The following is a 20,108-nucleotide window of genomic DNA, read 5'->3' as shown; positions in this document are numbered from 1 at the left end:
GACATTTATCAATGGGGTTAAATCCGTCAGTCATGTCTGGATTGGTGCGGGGGCTCTCTCTCGGGCTTCCGTGCTAGCCGTGTACCCTCATATCATCACTGTTCCTCTATTCGCCGGTATTTCTCCTCCTTAGAACTGCGATACTCCCCAGGCTGCGTCCAGGGTCCTGCTCCATCTAGTATTTCCTCCCATGTCCAGGATCCTTGTCCGTCCAAAATCTCTTCCCAAGTCCATAACGTCTGCTCCTCCTTTTCACGCTGCTTGGTCCTGTTATGGTGGGTTATTCTGTCACGTTCGTCGTAACGAGGAGACCAAGGCGCAGCGTGATTTGAATAGATTCTTCTTTTATTAACGAAGAACACTAAACAAACTTACAAAACGAACGTGACGCTATAATAGCTGCGTGCTGACACAGGCAACTACACATAGACAATAACCCACAATTCCTAAATGGAAAATGGCAACCTAAATAGGATCCCCAATCAGAGACAACGATAAACAGCTGCCTCTGATTGGGAACCAATTCAGGCCAACATAGACCTACAATCACCTAGACTTACAAAAACCCCATAGATCTACAAAAAAACCTAGACAACACAAAACACGCATACCCACCCTCGTCACACCCTGACCTGACCAAAATAATACAGAAAACATATTTAACTAAGGTCAGGGCGTGACACAGATATCGTGGTTAATACCAGTACCTACAGGGTTAATAACAGTCAGATATCATGGTTAATACCAGTACCTACAGGGTTAATAACAGTCAGATATCATGGTTAATACCAGTACCTACAGGGTTAATAACAGTCAGATATCATGGTTAATACCAGTACCTACAGGGTTAATAACAGTCAGATATCATGGTTAATACCAGTACCTACAGGGTTAATAACAGTCAGATATCATGGTTAATACCAGTACCTACAGGGTTAATAACAGTCAGATATCATGGTTAATACCAGTACCTACAGGGTTAATAACAGTCAGATATCATGGTTAATACCAGTACCTACAGGGTTAATAACAGTCAGATATCATGGTTAATACCAGTACCTACAGGGTTAATAACAGTCAGATATCATGGTTAATAACAGTAGCTACAGGGTTAACAACAGTCAGATATCATGGTTAATACCAGTACATAGAGGATTAAAAACAGTCAGATATCATGGTTAATACCAGTACCTACAGGGTTAACAACAGTCAGATATCATGGTTAATACCAGTACATACAGGGATAACAACAGTCAGATATCATGGTTAATACCAGTACCTACAGGGATAACAACAGTCAGATATCATGGTTAATACCAGTACATACAGGGTTAACAACAGTCAGATATCATGGTTAACACCAGTACCTACAGGGTTAACAACAGTCAGATATCATGGTTAATACCAGTACCTACAGGGTTAACAACAGTCAGATATCATGGTTAATACCAGTACATACAGGGATAACAACAGTCAGATATCATGGTTAATACCAGTACCTACAGGGATAACAACAGTCAGATATCATGGTTAAGACCAGTACATACAGGGTTAACAACAGTCAGATATCATGGTTAACACCAGTACCTACAGGGATAACAACAGTCAGATATCATGGTTAATACCAGTACATACAGGGTTAACAACAGTCAGATATCATGGTTAAGACCAGTACCTACAGGGTTAACAACAGTCAGATATCATGGTTAACACCAGTACCTACAGGGTTAAAACAGTCAGATATCATGGTTAACACCAGTACCTACAGGGTTAACAACAGTCAGATATCATGGTTAACACCAGTACATACAGGGTTAACAACAGTCAGATATCATGGTTAACACCAGTACATACAGGGTTAACAACAGTCAGATATCATGGTTAACACCAGTACCTACAGGGATAACAACAGTCAGATATCATGGTTAATACCAGTACATACAGGGTTAACAACAGTCAGATATCATGGTTAAGACCAGTACCTACAGGGTTAACAACAGTCAGATATCATGGTTAACACCAGTACCTACAGGGTTAAAACAGTCAGATATCATGGTTAACACCAGTACCTACAGGGTTAACAACAGTCAGATATCATGGTTAACACCAGTACATACAGGGTTAACAACAGTCAGATATAATGGTTAACACCAGTACCTACAGGGATAACAACAGTCAGATATCATGGTTAATACCAGTACATACAGGGTTAAAAACAGTCAGATATCATGGTTAATACCAGTACATACAGGGTTAACAACAGTCAGATATCATGGTTAAGACCAGTACCTACAGGGTTAACAACAGTCAGATATCATGGTTAATACCAGTACCTACAGGGTTAAAAACAGTCAGATATCATGGTTAACACCAGTACCTACAGGGTTAAATAAAGGCTACATTTTAAAAAATACACAGAGGGCAGAGTAGAAATCCATGGCATGTTGGCGCATTTCTCTGTCACCTTCCCATCAGGGAGACGAAGGCAGACCATCTGTCTGCGTTGCAATGTAGACTGCCATAGTGGTAAAAAAAAGCGCTAGGAGCATCCATATCCTTGAGGGTACCAAAACTAAACCTAATCAAGGCACCCTTCACTCTTTCATGTAGAAACGACCTCAGTTTCATGTCTCTTGTCCTTTAAGTTCATGACTAGTCCGTGGTCCTTCTGAGTGACTAACTTCAATTCAATAGATTTAATGTCCAGTTCAAGGGCCCTGATAGTCTCTTTAACTTCAATACGAGACAGAGCAGTATACTGTTGACAAAACACATGTATTTGGGCATCGCATCCTCCCACCATAGTCTTAAGGACTAAAAATTCCATTTAATAACTGTCCATTTTTCCCAAAACATCAACAACTTTTTACAAAACATGACATGTAATAACATTAAAATACCAATAAGGTGATGACCTTCGTGGACAGGACAAGTGAATATCAGCAGTCATAATATGGTGATCAGAAAAACCCACAGGAGTAATGTCACACCTTACATACACCCTGTCTAACCTTGCTGCACTGACACGACGTTCATTAACTTTTAACCAAGTGTGCTGCCTAACTTTTGCATTTCTTACTCAGAAAGCTCAAACTCAGTTAATAGACCAGACAGGCAAGTTGCTGACCGCAGGTGAGGTTCTTCAGCAGTGCTGTCAACAGTAGAATCCACTGTACAGTTCCAGCCCCCCCTATAACCATACACTTCTTGGTCACACTGTCTTAAGGTTTCCTTTATTTGATCAAATACAGCAATACGCTCTGTACCCTCATTAGGAGCATAAACATAAAAATAAAATAAAAACATAACATCCGCCTTGACCAATAAAACCCGACCCTTGACAATCTCTGTTGTAGATACCACAGTCACCCCTAAGCCTGAGGAAAACAAAATGGCCACCCCAGCACTGAAATTAGTACCATGACTGAGTACATGCTGCCCCTCCCACCACATACTCCAGTCAACCTCATTATCCTTGTCAGCGATTGGGTGCAGAGATGTAGCGGAGTCAGGTGCAGGACACAGGTTTGAACAAAACAACTGAGTTTTCTCACAAAAAGGCAAGCAATATTCCAATAAGGAACATACAGACAGAATAACAAAACACACAAACCACTAAGACACCAATAATCATGGACAGAACAGAAAGGTGTGCCAGAGGGTTAAATAAGGAACATGATATGGGAATTGAAACCAGGTGTGTGTAATACAGACAAAACAAAACGAAAATTAAACATGGATCGGTGGTGACTAGAAAGCCGGTGACGTCGACCGCTGAACACCACCCGAACAAGGAGAGGGGCCGACTTCGGCGGAAGTCGTGACAATCATCATCACTATTGTCGTGTCTTTGGCATTATTCAAACTGAATACTTATTTATCAAATAACTCTGTAATTATTATTACGCGATTAAACTTATTCATCTTGTAACTGTAATTAATTAGGAAGTCGGGGCACCAAGGAAAATATTCATATTACAAAGTTATAATTTTCCTAATATAAATGTCAGATATTTTAATATCTGCTCAATTAGTCTTCGAATTAGAGAATTATTATTTCCCTCACGTTAGTCTCATTCCAAACGTCGTAAATTGTTGGTTATCTGGACGAACCCAGTCTTCACTATGAGTCATCCATACATCAATTGTCTTAAAATCATTTATTTACTAACTAAGTAATTCACAGAAATGCATAACACAAACAAACAAAGTAGATGGTTACAAAGAAATGATAGTGGATGTGCCCTAGTGGGCTAAACCTGCATGGCGGCTTGTTAGACAAAAGGGGAGTGGGGGTCAGCTGAGAAGTCACTAAAGAGTTGATAATTATAACAATTGAAATGCTAATTCTTTGCACATGAATGCTCACTCATTCGGGAACAATTGCCATCAATATATATATATTTACGCTCAGTGTGTTGTCGGGATCTCTGTTGAAAAGTTTGTTTCTGTTGGAGAGTTTGTCCGCTCTCTCTCTCTGTCGTGGTTAGAATGGATAGTTCATTCATGTTGTTATAGAATAGATGTTTCGGCGGTTGTCGGTCTTCGCGTTCAATGATACCGAATTCCTAGCTGCAGACTAGTAATTAATATCAAAGACTTGTTCTTATTCTGTTGGTATCGATAGTCTAAGAGTTTAACCACGTGGTATGGTTAAAAGATTCAGCCATCTACTCAAACCTTGGCCCTCTCATGGTAAGCTGGTCTGCAACCTTTAGCCATCTCGTAATTGAGGTAAGCTCGGTCTCCTCTCAATCCTTTGCCCTCTCGTTATCGAGGTAAGCTGGTCTATGGTCTCTACTCAAACCTTGGCCCTCTCGTTATCGAGGTAAGCTGGTCTGGTGATAGAAAACCCGGGTGGGGGTTTTATTCAGAAGAGCAGAAAAGGGCCTGTCCCAGGACGCCAGACCATAACTGTGCTCATGGGCAGTCCTCTGATTTAGTTAAACTCCAAAGATAATTGGAGTTTCCTTCATTAAACAGTCCAAAATCACATTACACAATTTCACAAACAGTATCATCCTCACTCATTCATCTTATACAACAATTAGATGTAAGCCTCATATCTGAGTGTCACGAATGTCGTCTGGAGAAAGAGAAGAGGACCAAGGTGCAGCGTGGTAAGTGTTCAAATTTTTTATAAAAAAACTGAACACTGAACAAAACAAGAAAAAAACCGACAAACGAACAGTCCTGTAAGGTGACGAAAAAACACTAAACAGAAAATAATCACCCACAACTCAAAATGGGAAAACAGGCTACCTAAGTGTGGCTCTCAATCAGAGACAACGATAGACAGCTGCCTCTGATTGAGAACCATACCAGGCCAAACACATAGAAATGGAAAACATAGAAAAACAACATAGAATGCCCACCCCAACTCACGCCCTGACCAAACCAAAATAAAGACATAAAAAAGGAAAAGGAACTAAGGTCAGAACGTGAAACTGAGGCTATTGTATAAACAGCGTTATGGTAATGTGGCCGTATTGTCTCCCATGAGTTTCACAAAATTGTACCAAATGGACCAGTTCATAGCTGGATTCGTCACCGATCTTTTATACCTTCTCCAGAACATAAATATTGTTCGGACCTCAAGTTCTGTGAGGTGGAAGAAATTCCTTTGTTCTCTCTATGAAAACTCTCTCTCTCTCTCTATACTGTGGCCATGAGGAGATAATCTCCTCCAGGAATTTACAACCTGAGGTCGCAGCAGCCTGAGTGTAGGAGACAGAGAGAGGGGGATGGTGCTCGCTGTACCCAAAGAGGGCAACATCATGACACTATGTGTCACCTGTAGAAAAACTACATTAAGCCTTTTCTGTTTAATTACTTCTAATACCCAAGCTCTCAATTTCCTGTCCCTTCCCCCATTAAACTTCTTCAGGATCGGAGTCCCATCCACGGGACGGTTGAGCTAACATAGGCTAATGCGATTAGCATGAGGTTGTAAGTGACAAGAAAATTTCCCAGGGAAAAAACTGCGTAACTTTAATAAACATACCTTTATTAAGAAGTACGCCATGCTCAATCATCCGATCAACAAGACGCTCTTCTTTAAGAAAAACCACCACCGCTTTATTCATCCGCAACGCATAAGTAACGGCAATCAGAAACGGCAACCAGAAACTCCTCCACAATGACAGTAGCTTCAGTAACACACCTGAAGCCGTGACAAAGTGACAGGGACGAGGTCCCCTGTGGGTCGCCATCTCCACCAAAGCCGATACAATATACTTAATTCTACCACTAAAAAAAGAACCTTAATCATTCATAGAAAAAGGAAACAAGAAAGAAAACACAGGCGATGTGACTTCAGACAACACTCGCACTCGCTCATACAATTCCCAGCATGCACCAAACACTCAGCATAGAGAGAGAGAGAGAGAGAGAGAGAGAGAGAGAGAGAGAGAGAGAGAGAGAGAGAGAGAGAGAGAGAGAGAGAGAGAGAGAGAGAGAGAGAGAGAGAGAGAGAAGGAAGTTGTGTGCACTGCAGGCTGCTTTTTGTGTTACAGTATGTCTATACAACTCCATAGCTACACTCTATTCCACAGGAGGAGAGAAAGCATCACACAGATCCTTAGATCTTAATCGGGAAGAACTATTGCATATCAGAGAGACGTCAACTTACCAGCACTACAACCAGGAATACGACGTTCCCAAAGCAGATCCTTTGTCTGCACCTCCCAGGCCATATGATTCCAGAACTGATTCCAGAGGCCAACCCAAAACAACGCCATCGGAGGAGAGGGTGCCGGAGAGGTATTCTAGTGAGGCTTCGGGTGCGCACCACCCACTGCTTCCGAGTATATTACTCGCTAATGTCTAGTCCCTACTTAACAAAGTCGACGAAATTAGGGCAAGAGTTGCTTTCCAAAGAGATATCCGGGATTGTAACATACTCTGTTTCACGGAGACATGGCTAGCTGTGGACATGCTTTTGGAGTCCGTATAGCCAACGGGATGTTCAGTGCATTGCGCCTACAGGAACAAACATATCTCTAGTAAGAAGAAGAAGAAGAAGGGTTTCATGACTAACGACTCATGGTGTAATTGTAACAACATACAAGAACTCAAGTCCTTTTGTTCACCTGACTTAGAATTTCACACAATCAAATGCAGACCGTATTACCTCCCAAGAGAACTTGCTTGGGTTATCGTCACAGCCGTGTATATCCCCCCGAAAGCGGATACCAAGAAGGGCATCAAGGAACTTCACTGGACTTTATGCTAAATATATACTGAGGCTGCATTTATTGTAGCTGGGGATTTTAACAAAGAAAATCAGAGAACAAGGCTACCTAAATTCTATCAGCATATCGATTGCAGTACACGAGCGAGTAACACACTCGACCACCGCTACTCTAACTTACTCAATGCATACAAGGTCCTCCCCCGCCCTCCTTTTGGCAAATCTGGCCATGACCCCATCTTTTCGCTCTCCTCCTATAGGCAGAAACTAAAACAGGAAGTGCCCATGCTTAGGTCTATCCAACGCTGGTCTGACCAATCTGATTCCAAGCTTCAAGATTGCTTCGATCACGTGGATTGGTATATGTTCCGGGTAGCCTCAGACAATAACATTGACGTACACGCTGACTCAGTGAGCGTGTACGTCAATGGAAGTGTTATAAGGAAGTGTATAGGAGATGTTGCACCCGCTGTAACTATTAAAACCATCTCTAACCAAAAACTGTGGATTGATGGCAGAATTTGCGCAAAATTGAAACCAACAACCAATCAGTAACATAATGGTGAACATAAACACAATATTGATGGGGTGGAGGGAATCGGTATCATAATGGTGAATATAAACACAATATTGATGGGGTGGAGGGAATCGGTATCATAATGGTGAATATAAACACAATATTGATGGGGTGGAGGGAATCGGTGTCATAATGGTGAACATAAACACAATATTGATGGGGTGGAGGGAATCGGTATCATAATGGTGAATATAAACACAATATTGATGCGGTGGAGGGAATCGGTAAGGTAAGGGTGGATATAAACACAATATTAATGGGGTGGAGGGAATAGGTAACATAATGGTGGATTTAAAATAACACAGTGCACATACCTACAAATGTTAACAAATCACACATTACCATTAGATTCAATTTCAACAAACTACTTTACAATTTCCAGAAGTACAGTTTTGATTTTAGAACTTCATAGGGATAGGGGGCAGTGTTTCCACTTTGAACAAATTGCGTGCCCAAACGAAATTTCCTCCTACTCTGTCCCAGAAGGTAATACATGCATATTATTATTACTATTGTATAGAAAACACTCTGAAGATTCTAAAACTGTTTGAATTATTTCTGTAAGTATAACAGAACTCATTTGGCAGACAAAAACCTGAGAAGAGGTCAAAACAGGAAATGAGAAGTCGATTTTCAAAACCGTGTCAAATGGTACCCCTTGTAGATATGGCTGAACAAACACTGCCTAGGGCTTCCACTAGATGTCGCCATCTTTAGATTTTAGTCTTATTATTCTACTATAAAGGAGGGGCTCATAGGAGCTGTTTTAGTGAGTGGTCGTCAGAATTCTCAGTCAGGATTTGCACGCGAGGGAGAGAGAGAGCTCTCGTGCCAATGCTCTTTCTGCAGACAATGAAATTCTCCGGTTGGATCCTTATTGATGATTAATGTAAAACACATACTAAATATGGATTGCAAACATCATTTGACCTGTTTCTACGACCTGTAACGGAACTTTTTGAGTTTTTGTCTGGATGGATTGTTCGTGCGTCATGAAATGGATTCCTGGGATGAACATGCTAACAACAAGTGGCTAAATGATGGGCTTTATGGAACTTTTCAGTCATTTATTGTCGATCTGGGAATCCTGGGAGTGCCTTCTGATGAAGTTATTCGAAGGTAAGTGCATATTTATATTGTTTTTGTAGCTTTTGTTGACACCAAAATGGCGATTATTTCTTTGGCTGGATTGTGCTCTAAACGCCGTTCTCAGATTAAACTTTTTCCGTAGAGTTTATTTTGAAATCTGACACAGCTGTTGCATAGAGGATAAGTTTATCTTGAATTATGTGAATAACACTTGCATCTTTTATCAATGTTTATTATGAGTATTTCTGCAAAATCACCAGATGTTTTGGAATCAAAACATTACTGCATGTAACGCGCCAATGTAAACTGAGATTTTTTTTATATATATATATGCACATTATCGAACAAAACATAAATGTATTGTGTAACATGATGTTATATGACTTATCTGATGAAGAATTTCAAAGGTTAGTGATTAATTCTATCTCTATTTGGGGGTTTTGTGCAAGCTACCTGTGCTGTGAAAGAAATGTCTGAGCTTTTTTGTATTTGGTGGTGAGCTAACATAAATATACGTGGGGTGTTCGCTGTAAAACATTTAAAAAATCGGACATGTTGGCTGGATTCACACGATGTTTATCTTTCATTTGCTGTATTGGACTTGTTAATGTGTGAAAGTATTTCAAAAAAATATTTTTGAATTTCACGCGCTGCCTTTTCAGTGGAATGTGGGGGGGATTCCGCTAGCGGGGCTAGACAGGTTATCTGAGCAAGCAATGCAGGTTAAAAGTTTTTAACAGGATCATTACAACAGAAAGAGGGAAAGTTACTTTGGTTCTCATTGGACATCGGTGGAAGGTAGTATAACGCTGAATATGAATTTATTAACTTATATCAACTTACTTTAACTTATGAAATCATTAAGACAAACTAACCCTGATTCAGATGACCATCCTTCCCATGCTAGTTTACGGAGACATAATTTATAGATCGGCAGGTAAGGGTGCTCTCGAGCGGCTAGGTGTTCTTTACCATTCGGCCATCAGATTTGCCACCAATGTTCCTTAGGACACGTCAAGGCACTCTATACTCCTCTGTAAACTGGTCATCTCTGTATACCCATCACAAGACCCACTGGTTGATGCTTATTCATAAAACCCTCTTAGGCCTCACTCCCCCCTATCTGAGATATCTACTGCAGCCACCATCCTCCACCCGTTCTGCCAGTCACTTTCTGTTAAAGGTCCCCAAAGCACACACATCCCTGGGTCACTCGTATTTTCAGTTCGCTGCAGCTGGCGACTGGAACAAGCTGCAACAAACACTCAAACTGGACAGTTTTATCTCAATCTCTTCAAAGACTCAATCATGGACACTCTTACTGACTGTTGTGGCTGCTTTGTGTGATGTATTGTCTCTACCTTCTTGCCCTTTGTGCTGTTGTCTGTACCCAATAATGTTTGTACCATATTTTGTGCTGCTACCATGTTGTGTTGCTACCATGCTGTGTTGTCATGTGTTGCTGCCTAGCTATGTTGTTGTCTTAGGTCTCTCTTTATGTAGTGTTGTCTTTCTTGTCGTGATGTGTGTTTTGTCCTATATTTAAATATATATATTTTTCCCCAGCCCCCATCCCCGCATGAGGCATTTTGCCTTTTGGTAGGCCGTCATTGTAAATAAGAATGTTTTTAACTGACTTGCCTAGTTAAATAAAGGTTAAAATAAAAATTTAAAATATATAAATGATGTCAAAAAATGACCAAAGAGGACAACACTAACTATTATGGGTCAAACTGGTTATAACTGGATCATTACAACTGTCACGATCGTCTTCGGGTGAAGGAGAGGACCAAGGCGCATTGTGATATAAATACATCTTTGTATTTATTTCAGAAAGATGAAGAACACTAACACAAACTAAACAAAACAACAAACCGAACGACCGTGAAGCTATACAAGACAAATAAGTGCAGACACTGGCAACTTACACATAGACAATTACCCACAACCTACCTAATGACTATGGCTGCCTAAATATGGCTCCCAATCAGAGACAACGATAGACAGCTGTCTCTAATTGAGAACCAATCTAGGCAACCATAGACTTACATAAACACCTACACTGAACACAACCCCATGAAATCTACAAAAAAAACCTAGACAATACAAACACCCTATACGAGACAAAAACATCCCCCATGTCACACCCTGACCAAACTAAAATAATAAAGAAAACAAAGATAACTAAGGCCAGGGCGTGACAACAACGGAAAGAAGGACAGTTCAGATTTCTTTATGGTACATTGGTTGGGGTTGTGGAATGATCAGTGATATACAGAAAATATTAACATAATAAAGAGTATTAATTAAGTAGCCTGTATCTGATGCTCCGTAAAAAAATATTTACACTTGACCCTCCCCTTGTACTGTCAAAAAAATGTGCAGACCCTCCCAATTTTAAAATTAACTAAACAAATGTATTACCACCACAAATTGCAATAACTAGCAATATGTTGAAAAACATATTGCTACAATTTGTTTTATTAATTGTAATATTGGGAGGGTCTGCACATTTTTTGACAGTACAAGGGGAGGGTCAAGTGTAAATATTGTTTTACGTTGTGGAAGGGGGTGATTTTATTTTTATGACACCTCGGAAAGTCAGTTAATATATATATATATTTTTTTTTTCCTGAGCTTTCTTATATCTGTCACGTTCGTCGTAAGGATCGGACCAAGGCGCAGCGTGAGTAAAGTTCCACATAATTTTAATAAATCGAAACTCACTGAACAAAACAACAAACAACCAAATGAAACATGAAGCTACTGATGTGCACTAAGGCAACTATACTTAGACAAGATCCCACAGCACAAATAAGGAAAATGGCTACCTAAATATGATCCCCAATCAGAGACAACGATAAACAGCTGTCTCTGATTGGGAACCATATCAGGCCAACATAGACATACAAAAACCTAATGACATACAAAAACCATAGACATACAAAAACTAGAGTACCCACCCTAGTCACACCCTGACCTAACCAAAATATATAGAAAAACAGAGATATCTAAGGTCAGGGCGTGACAATATCTAGGACAGACACTTCCAAACCTTTTTCCTTTAGATGTCATTTTTATTTAAATGTTTTGCCATTTATGAATGTGTTATTCAATGTGTTTCTGTGGACTATAGTCGTAAAGTTCCAAATCAAATAGCTACAAATAACTGCAGCATGTTAGCTTAGTACTCCCCCCCCTACCCCCCGTTGTCAAAGCAACAGTTGTCAAAGCAACAGTTTAGTGTCAAAGTGGATAGACAGTAGGTTGTATGATTGTTCACTGCCTCCCTGTGGCCTCTGTTGTCTCTGTTAGTGAACACAATGGCGGCTGAAAGGATTCTCGATTACTGAACCCCGGCCCCTTTCTCCTCCCACCCCTCTCATAACATTGGCAAGGTTCCAGGCTGACTACATTGCAAACACCTGACAGAACTCACAACTCCTGGATAGGTGTTTAACATATCAGTTAACCAAATCATATGGTATAGCAATCTGATGCTCATTTGTTGATGCGTGCAACTCAACTGCAATATAGTTGGCCGGGAACGAGACAGCTCTCTCCTCGTTGTGGTTGATAGATTGAGCTCTGACCTACAGAAAACATCTAACCCTGCTACTGATCTCCCTCCCTCTCCCTCCCTCCCTCCCTCCCTCCCTCCCTCCCTCCCTCCCTCCCTCCCTCCCTCCCTCCCTCCCTCCCTAATCTTTCTTTGAATCTAAATATCTTTGTAGCCACTTCTAATTATATCTGAGAACAAACACATTTACTTCAAGTGAGCTGTCATTAATATCTTTATAGCAGATGTACAGGCAGTGTCACGAATTCCGCCGATGTCGGTCCCTCTCCTTGTTCGGGCGGCGTTCGGCGGTCGACGTCGCCGGCCTTCTAGCCATCGCCGATCCACTTTTCATTTTCCATTTGTTTTGTCTTTGTTTTACACACCTGGTTTCAATTCCCCAATTACATGTTCACTATTTAACCCTCTGTTTTCCCCATGGTTTTTGTGCGTGTTTGTTTTATGTATTTCAGTCCTTTTGTGTGGGCTTGGTATATCTACATGTATTTGGTAATGTTGAGTAAAGTTACTTTTATTACTCATCTCTGCTGTCCTGCGCCTGACTCCTCTGCACCAGCTACACCCAGACCCTTACAGGTGGTGGATAAAAAGGGCAGGAGATGTAATATTGCTGAATGCTTTTCTTTATTGGTTTTAACAAAAGTTGCAGTGCACATGACAACAAATGCCAATTCACTGGCAGAGGAAATGTTAACAATCTAACAAACAATGTGTCCAACATTTATAACAGGACAGATCTGACAATCATATTTCCTGCATTTGTGGGAGGGAGCAACAATGGATGGGGAAGCCAAGGGTTACAATACAATCTACAATACAACACAAAATGTCATAATTTGACAGAATGCAGAAAAGCTGTGTTGCTGGTTTAATTTTATTCTCCTTGGAGTGGTTTAAACAAACTGCAATTCAGGTCACTTTGTCCTTTCTTAGTACTCTTCAGTTTGTAAACGACATCACACCAGAGGTCTTTCTTGTCTGTTCTCTTCAGCACCTCTGTAATTTTGAACACCTCGTAGGGGGGAATAAGCACCTCCTTCTCATGAGCCATCTGAGATGCGTACTCCCCCAGTGAGGCACCAAGGTAGGTGGTGATCTCAAAACAGGAGCGATTTCCAAAGTGTTTAGTGATAGTCTTGTCTAAAGAGCTCGACGTGAACTGTCCGAATCGCATTTCATCATATTGGACACCCTCAAAAGCGTCTTTAGATCCACGGAAGGTTTGGAAAGTCTTGTTCTTGTTGTTCTTGTTCAGCATTCGTAAGGCATTGGTCAAAAAGAAGTGCAGGGAGTGGTACTTGAACACAGTTTTGTAGCTCTCCTTTTGGGTACGAGTGGCAGCGTTGAATGACCTGTAAATGTTTGATGTTGCATTCACATACACCTGGATTGCCAGGGAATAGTTTTTAGGCAGTTTTCCTTTTTTTCTGTAATGGTCCTCAGCAGCGGTCCAAGCCTGGTTGAAATCTTTGTTCTCTCGTCTCTCTTTTGGCAGGTAATAGTCATGCACCTTCCTGAGCATCTTCTCCTCACAGCCCTTGTAGGAGTCATCAACAGAGTCTGGAGCCATGTTTAAGGGGAAGTTGGATTTTAGACCATGCAGAGGGAGACTGACCTTTAGTGAATGGAAGAGAGAAAAATAGACAAACAGGTGTGAAACTAGAAAATGCAGATAATATTATTATGATGAGAGACAGCTGTCAGTCTGTTAGTTATTTATTTAGAGTTTAAGACTTTGGGGTGGGAGGTGCTGAGTTGACATGGAATTGTTTTAAGATGGTCATACTATGGATCGTTTATCTATTTGATTTTGAATTTTAGGATCCCTTTAGGTATCAAAAAATATATAATAATTAGTAATAATAATATGATGAAAAATGTAATGTTTTTGGCCTTTCCTTCTAACCCCATAGAAACACATTGGATAAGACATTCATCAATGGCAGAAAGCAGTCAAAAAATGAATCAGAAAAAACAAGGTTTTGAAGTGTCGGTCCTAAAGCCAGGAGATATAAGAAAACTCAGGAAATGTATATATATATTTCTTTACACATCTATAACGCCTTTTTTGGGGTAGGCACAAAACTACCTTCATTCTTCGGGTCATTTTTAAAACCGGTATCTGTTACCTTCAGACGAGTCCCGTGACACTTAACTTTGTCCATACTAACATTTTGCCTGTGATTTTCCTCTTTCACTCTCTCTCTCTCAAAATAGTGTAGTATCTTACCATCTTGGAGTCCAGACCCAAAATCCATGCCTGGACGAAATACATCACAGTAAAGGTTAGGATCTTGTGTCTTGCCATGATGTCAAAATGTATTGGTCAAATGGCAACTTGTAAGATACAGAATCAGCATTCAAATGTTAAACTTTCAGGGGCCTTGTAATACCAGTGCTCTTGTGGTTACTTTCACAGTCCCGCCTCTCATGCTGAGAACAGGCACAAGTACCCATCAAACACCATAGCACAGTGAACGCACACACACACACACACACACACACACACACACACACACACACAAACACACACACACCAAATTACTTCTGAGAATTGTTTGTTCACACTTCTTCCATGCTGATCTATGTGTGAACATGACCAACACCAGCAACACCACTGCTGATACTGAATAAAGGTTCCCATAGTAACAGTACAGAAAGACCCTTCAACCTCATCATCATCCTTCTCCTCTAATCAGGGACTGATTCAGGACTGGAATACTAATAGAAAATATACCACTACTCAATCACCCAGAATAATGGAACGCAGCACTACAGTAATGCTTCATGCCCCCAGTTCAGGGTTTCCCAACCCTCTCATCAGGGACCTACAGACGTTTCACATTTTGGTTTTAGACCTAATCTGGCACACCTGATTCAGTCTACTAACCATCAACCCCTTGACTAATTGATGCAGGTGTGCCTGTCTGGTGTCCCAGAGGAGAGGGTTGGGAAGTACTGCACCTACTGTACAGTGTAGTAGGGAACCCTGGTCCTAGAGTGTTGCAGGCACTTAAGCAACCTGGAAGACCAGGTGTGTTGAATTTAGGAAATCACTGAACTGATCAATTAGCTAAGTAGCTCAGTGTGGTCTGTAGTTGTGACAAAATCCTGCAGTATCTGCAGCAGCAGGTAGTATTACAGGTAGTATTACATTTCATTACAGTACAACGGTCTGATCTTAGCTAGCTACATAGCCGTCTTTGTATCAAAGATAATTGTGTAGTTTAGAGTAATTATCGTAATTACCGAGCTAGCCAGCTATTTTCGTTCTTCTAACGTAACGTCAACACTGCTAACTGCTAGCAGCTAGCCAGCTAGCCAACGTCTACCGTCTACCGAATAGCAGCACTGTAGAAAACTATTACATTACAACGGAACGACTTGATTAATGTAGTGTTAGCTAGCTACATAGTTGTCTTTGCTGTCTTGTATCCAGGATAATTGTGTAGCTTAGAGTAATTATCGTAATTACCGAGGTTAGCTAGCCAGCTATTTTCGTATAAATATTGAACTTCCGGTTTGGAGCGAGTGGTCGCATTTCGCATTTCGCTCCGCAGGTAGTATTACATTTCACTACAACGGTCTGATCTTAGCTAGCTACATAGCCGTCTTTGTATCAAAGATAATTGTGTAGTTTAGAGTAATTATTGTAATTACCGAGCTAGCCAGCTATTTTAGTCCCTCTAACGTAGTCAACGTAGTCAACACTGCTAGCAGCTAGCCAGCTAGCCAGCTAGCCAACGTCTACCGTCTACCGAATAGCAGCACTGTAGAAACCATTACATTACAACGGAACGACTTGATTAGTGTTAGCTAGCTACATAGTTGTCTTTGCTGTCTTTGCTGTCTTTGTATCCAAGATAATTGTGTAGTTTTGAGTAATTGTCAAGGTTACCTAGCCAGTTACCGAGGCTACCTAGCCAGCTACACTTTCAAACTAAGTCAACAACGCAGCCACTGCTAGCTAGCCTACTTCACCAGCCAGCCAGCAGCACTGTATCATTTTAGTCAATAAGATGTTTTGCAACGTAAGCTTAACTTTCTGAACATTCGAGACGTGTAGTCCACTTGTCATTCCAATCTCCTTTGCATTAGCGTAGCCTCTTCTGTAGCCTGTCAACTATGTGTCTGTCTATCCCTCTTCTCTCCTCTCTGCACAGACCATACAAACGCTTCACACGGCGTGGCCGCCGCCACACTAACCTGGTGGTTCCAGCGCGCATGACCCACGTAGAGTTCCAGGTCTCCGGCAGCCTCTGGAACTGCCGATCTGCGGCCAACAAGGCAGAGTTCATCTCAGCCTATGCTTCCCTCCAGTCCCTCGACTTCTTGGCACTGACGGAAACATGGATTACCACAGATAACACTGCTACTCCTACTGCTCTCTCCTCGTCTGCCCACGTGTTCTCGCACACCCCGAGAGCTTCTGGTCAGCGGGGTGGTGGCACTGGGATCCTCATCTCTCCCAAGTGGACATTCTCTCTTTCTCCCCTGACCCATCTGTCTATCGCCTCCTTTGAATTCCATGCTGTCACAGTTACCAGCCCTTTCAAGCTTAACATCCTTATCATTTATCGCCCCCCAGGTTCCCTTGGAGAGTTCATCAATGAGCTTGACGCCTTGATGAGTTCCTTTCCTGAGGATGGCTCACCTCTCACAGTTCTGGGTGACTTTAACCTCCCCACGTCTACCTTTAACTCATTCCTCTCTGCCTCCTTCTTTCCACTCCTCTCCTCTTTTGACCTCACCCTCTCACCTTCCCCCCCTACTCACAAGGCAGGCAATACGCTTGACCTCATCTTTACTAGATGCTGTTCTTCCACTAATCTCATTGCAACTCCCCTCCAAGTCTCCGACCACTACTTTGTATCCTTTTCCCTTTCCCTCTCGCTCTCATCCAACACTTCCCACACTGCCCCTACTCGGATGGTATCGCGCCGTCCCAACCTTCGCTCTCTCTCCCCCGCTACTCTCTCCTCTTCCATCCTATCATCTCTTCCCTCTGCTCAAACCTTCTCCAACCTATCTCCTGATTCTGCCTCCTCAACCCTCCTCTCATCCCTTTCTGCATCCTTTGACTCTCTATGTCCCCTATCCCCCAGGCCGGCTCGGTCCTCCCCTCCTGCTCCGTGGCTCGACGACTCATTGCGAGCTCACAGAACAGGGCTCCGGGCAGCCGAGCGGAAATGAAGGAAAACTCGCCTCCCTGCGGACCTGGCATCCTTTCACTCCCTCCTCTCTACATTCTCCTCTTCTGTCTCTGCTGCTAAAGCCACTTTCTACCACTCTAAATTCCAAGCATCTGCCTCTAACCCTAGGAAGCTCTTTGCCACCTTCTCCTCCCTCCTGAATCCTCCTCCCCCTCCCTCCCCCTCCTCCCTCTCTGCGGATGACTTCGTCAACCATTTTGAAAAGAAGGTCGACGACATCCGATGCTCGTTTGCTAAGTCAAACGACACCGCTGGTTCTGCTCACACTGCCCTACCCTGTGCTTTGACCTCTTTCTCCCCTCTCTCTCCAGATGAAATCTCGCGTCTTGTGACGGCCGGCCGCCCAACAACCTGCCCGCTTGACCCTATCCCCTCCTCTCTTCTCCAGACCATTTCCGGAGACCTTCTCCCTTACCTCACCTCGCTCATCAACTCATCCTTGACCGCTGGCTACGTCCCTTCCGTCTTCAAGAGAGCGAGAGTTGCACCCCTTCTGAAAAAACCTACACTCGATCCCTCCGATGTCAACAACTACAGACCAGTATCCCTTCTTTCTTTTCTCTCCAAAACTCTTGAACGTGCCGTCCTTGGCCAGCTCTCCTGCTATCTCTCTCAGAATGACCTTCTTGATCCAAATCAGTCAGGTTTCAAGACTAGTCATTCAACTGAGACTGCTCTTCTCTGTGTCACGGAGGCGCTCCGCACTGCTAAAGCTAACTCTCTCTCCTCTGCTCTCATCCTTCTAGACCTATCGGCTGCCTTTGATACTGTGAACCATCAGATCCTCCTCTCCACCCTCTCCGAGTTGGGCATCACCGGCGCGGCCCATGCTTGGATTGCGTCCTACCTGACAGGTCGCTCCTACCAGGTGGCGTGGCGAGAATCTGTCTCCGCACCACGTGCTCTCACCACTGGTGTCCCCCAGGGCTCTGTTCTAGGCCCTCTCCTATTCTCGCTATACACCAAGTCACTTGGCTCCGTCATATCCTCACATGGTCTCTCCTATCATTGCTATGCAGACGACACACAATTAATCTTCTCCTTTCCCCCTTCTGATAACCAGGTGGCGAATCGCATCTCTGCATGTCTGGCAGACATATCAGTGTGGATGACGGATCACCACCTCAAGCTGAACCTCGGCAAGACGGAGCTGCTCTTCCTCCCGGGGAAGGACTGCCCGTTCCATGATCTCGCCATCACGGTTGACAACTCCATTGTGTCCTCCTCCCAGAGTGCTAAGAACCTTGGCGTGATCCTGGACAACACCCTGTCGTTCTCAACTAACATCAAGGCGGTGACCCGTTCCTGTAGGTTCATGCTCTACAACATTCGCAGAGTACGACCCTGCCTCACACAGGAAGCGGCGCAGGTCCTAATCCAGGCACTTGTCATCTCCCGTCTGGATTACTGCAACTCGCTGTTGGCTGGGCTCCCTGCCTGTGCTATTAAACCCCTACAACTCATCCAGAACGCCGCAGCCCGTCTGGTGTTCAACCTTCCCAAGTTCTCTCACGTCACCCCGCTCCTCCGCTCTCTCCACTGGCTTCCAGTTGAAGCTCGCATCCGCTACAAGACCATGGTGCTTGCCTACGGAGCTGTGAGGGGAACGGCACCTCCGTACCTTCAGGCTCTGATCAGGCCGTACACCCAAACAAGGGCACTGCGTTCATCCACCTCTGGCCTGCTCGCCTCCCTACCTCTGAGGAAGTACAGCTCCCCCTCAGCACAGTCAAAACTGTTCGCTGCTCTGGCACCCCAATGGTGGAACAAACTCCCCAACAACGCCAGGTCAGCGGAGTCAATCACCACCTTCCGGAAACACCTGAAACACCACCTCTTTAAGGAATACCTAGGATAGGATAAAGTATAAAGTAATCCTTCTAACCCCCCCCCCCCTTTAAAAGAGTTAGATGCACTATTGTAAAGTGGTTGTTCCACTGGATATCATAAGGTGAATGCACCAACTTGTAAGTCGCTCTGGATAAGAGCGTCTGCTAAATGACTTAAATGTAAATGTAAATGTAATGTAAATGTTTGTCTAGTCTGAGTTTAGTCTGCCAATCCTTCCTTTAGCTGGTGGAGTTAAATACTGCCCTCTTCTGGCTGCTGTGCAGAATGAACCATGTCAAATAACTAAAGCAGGGTTTCCCAAACTCAGCCCACGGGACCCCAAAGGGTGGTTTTGTCCAAGCTCTACACAGCTGGTTCAACTAATCATTAAGCTTTGATCATTTGAAACAGCTGTGTAGTGTTCGGCAAAAAGTGCACCCCTTGGGGTCCAGAGGACTGAGTTTGGGAAACACTGCACTAAAGGCCTCTGGGTACATTAGTGTGTGTTTGGTTTTCAGTGGTCTCTCATGTCAGTGTCCAGGGTATGATTTAGACAGTTTCCCAATATTCTAATTCTGCTGGTTATGGTTGTTTCCTTTCCTTTGTTATGACTGAGATGTGAGAGAC

General features: G+C 42.9%; 1 protein-coding gene across 1 annotated transcript; it reads right to left on the bottom strand.

The window, feature by feature from the left end:
- Nucleotides 1–13,312: 13,312 nt before the first annotated feature.
- On the bottom strand, nt 13,313–14,746 carry LOC120052001 (ecto-ADP-ribosyltransferase 5-like). The gene is made up of 2 exons (XM_038998881.1): nt 14,669–14,746; nt 13,313–14,053 (listed from the first exon to the last, which is right to left on the bottom strand). Exons 1-2 carry the CDS (start codon nt 14,744–14,746, stop codon nt 13,313–13,315), a joined length of 819 nt encoding a protein of 272 aa, XP_038854809.1.
- Nucleotides 14,747–20,108: the final 5,362 nt, after the last annotated feature.

Source organism: Salvelinus namaycush, chromosome 8, assembly GCF_016432855.1.
Source record: "Salvelinus namaycush isolate Seneca chromosome 8, SaNama_1.0, whole genome shotgun sequence".
Lineage (NCBI taxonomy): Eukaryota > Metazoa > Chordata > Actinopteri > Salmoniformes > Salmonidae > Salvelinus > Salvelinus namaycush.
The sequence above is the reverse complement of the archived record's forward strand: the minus strand, read 5'-3'. Positions and strand labels throughout refer to the sequence as shown.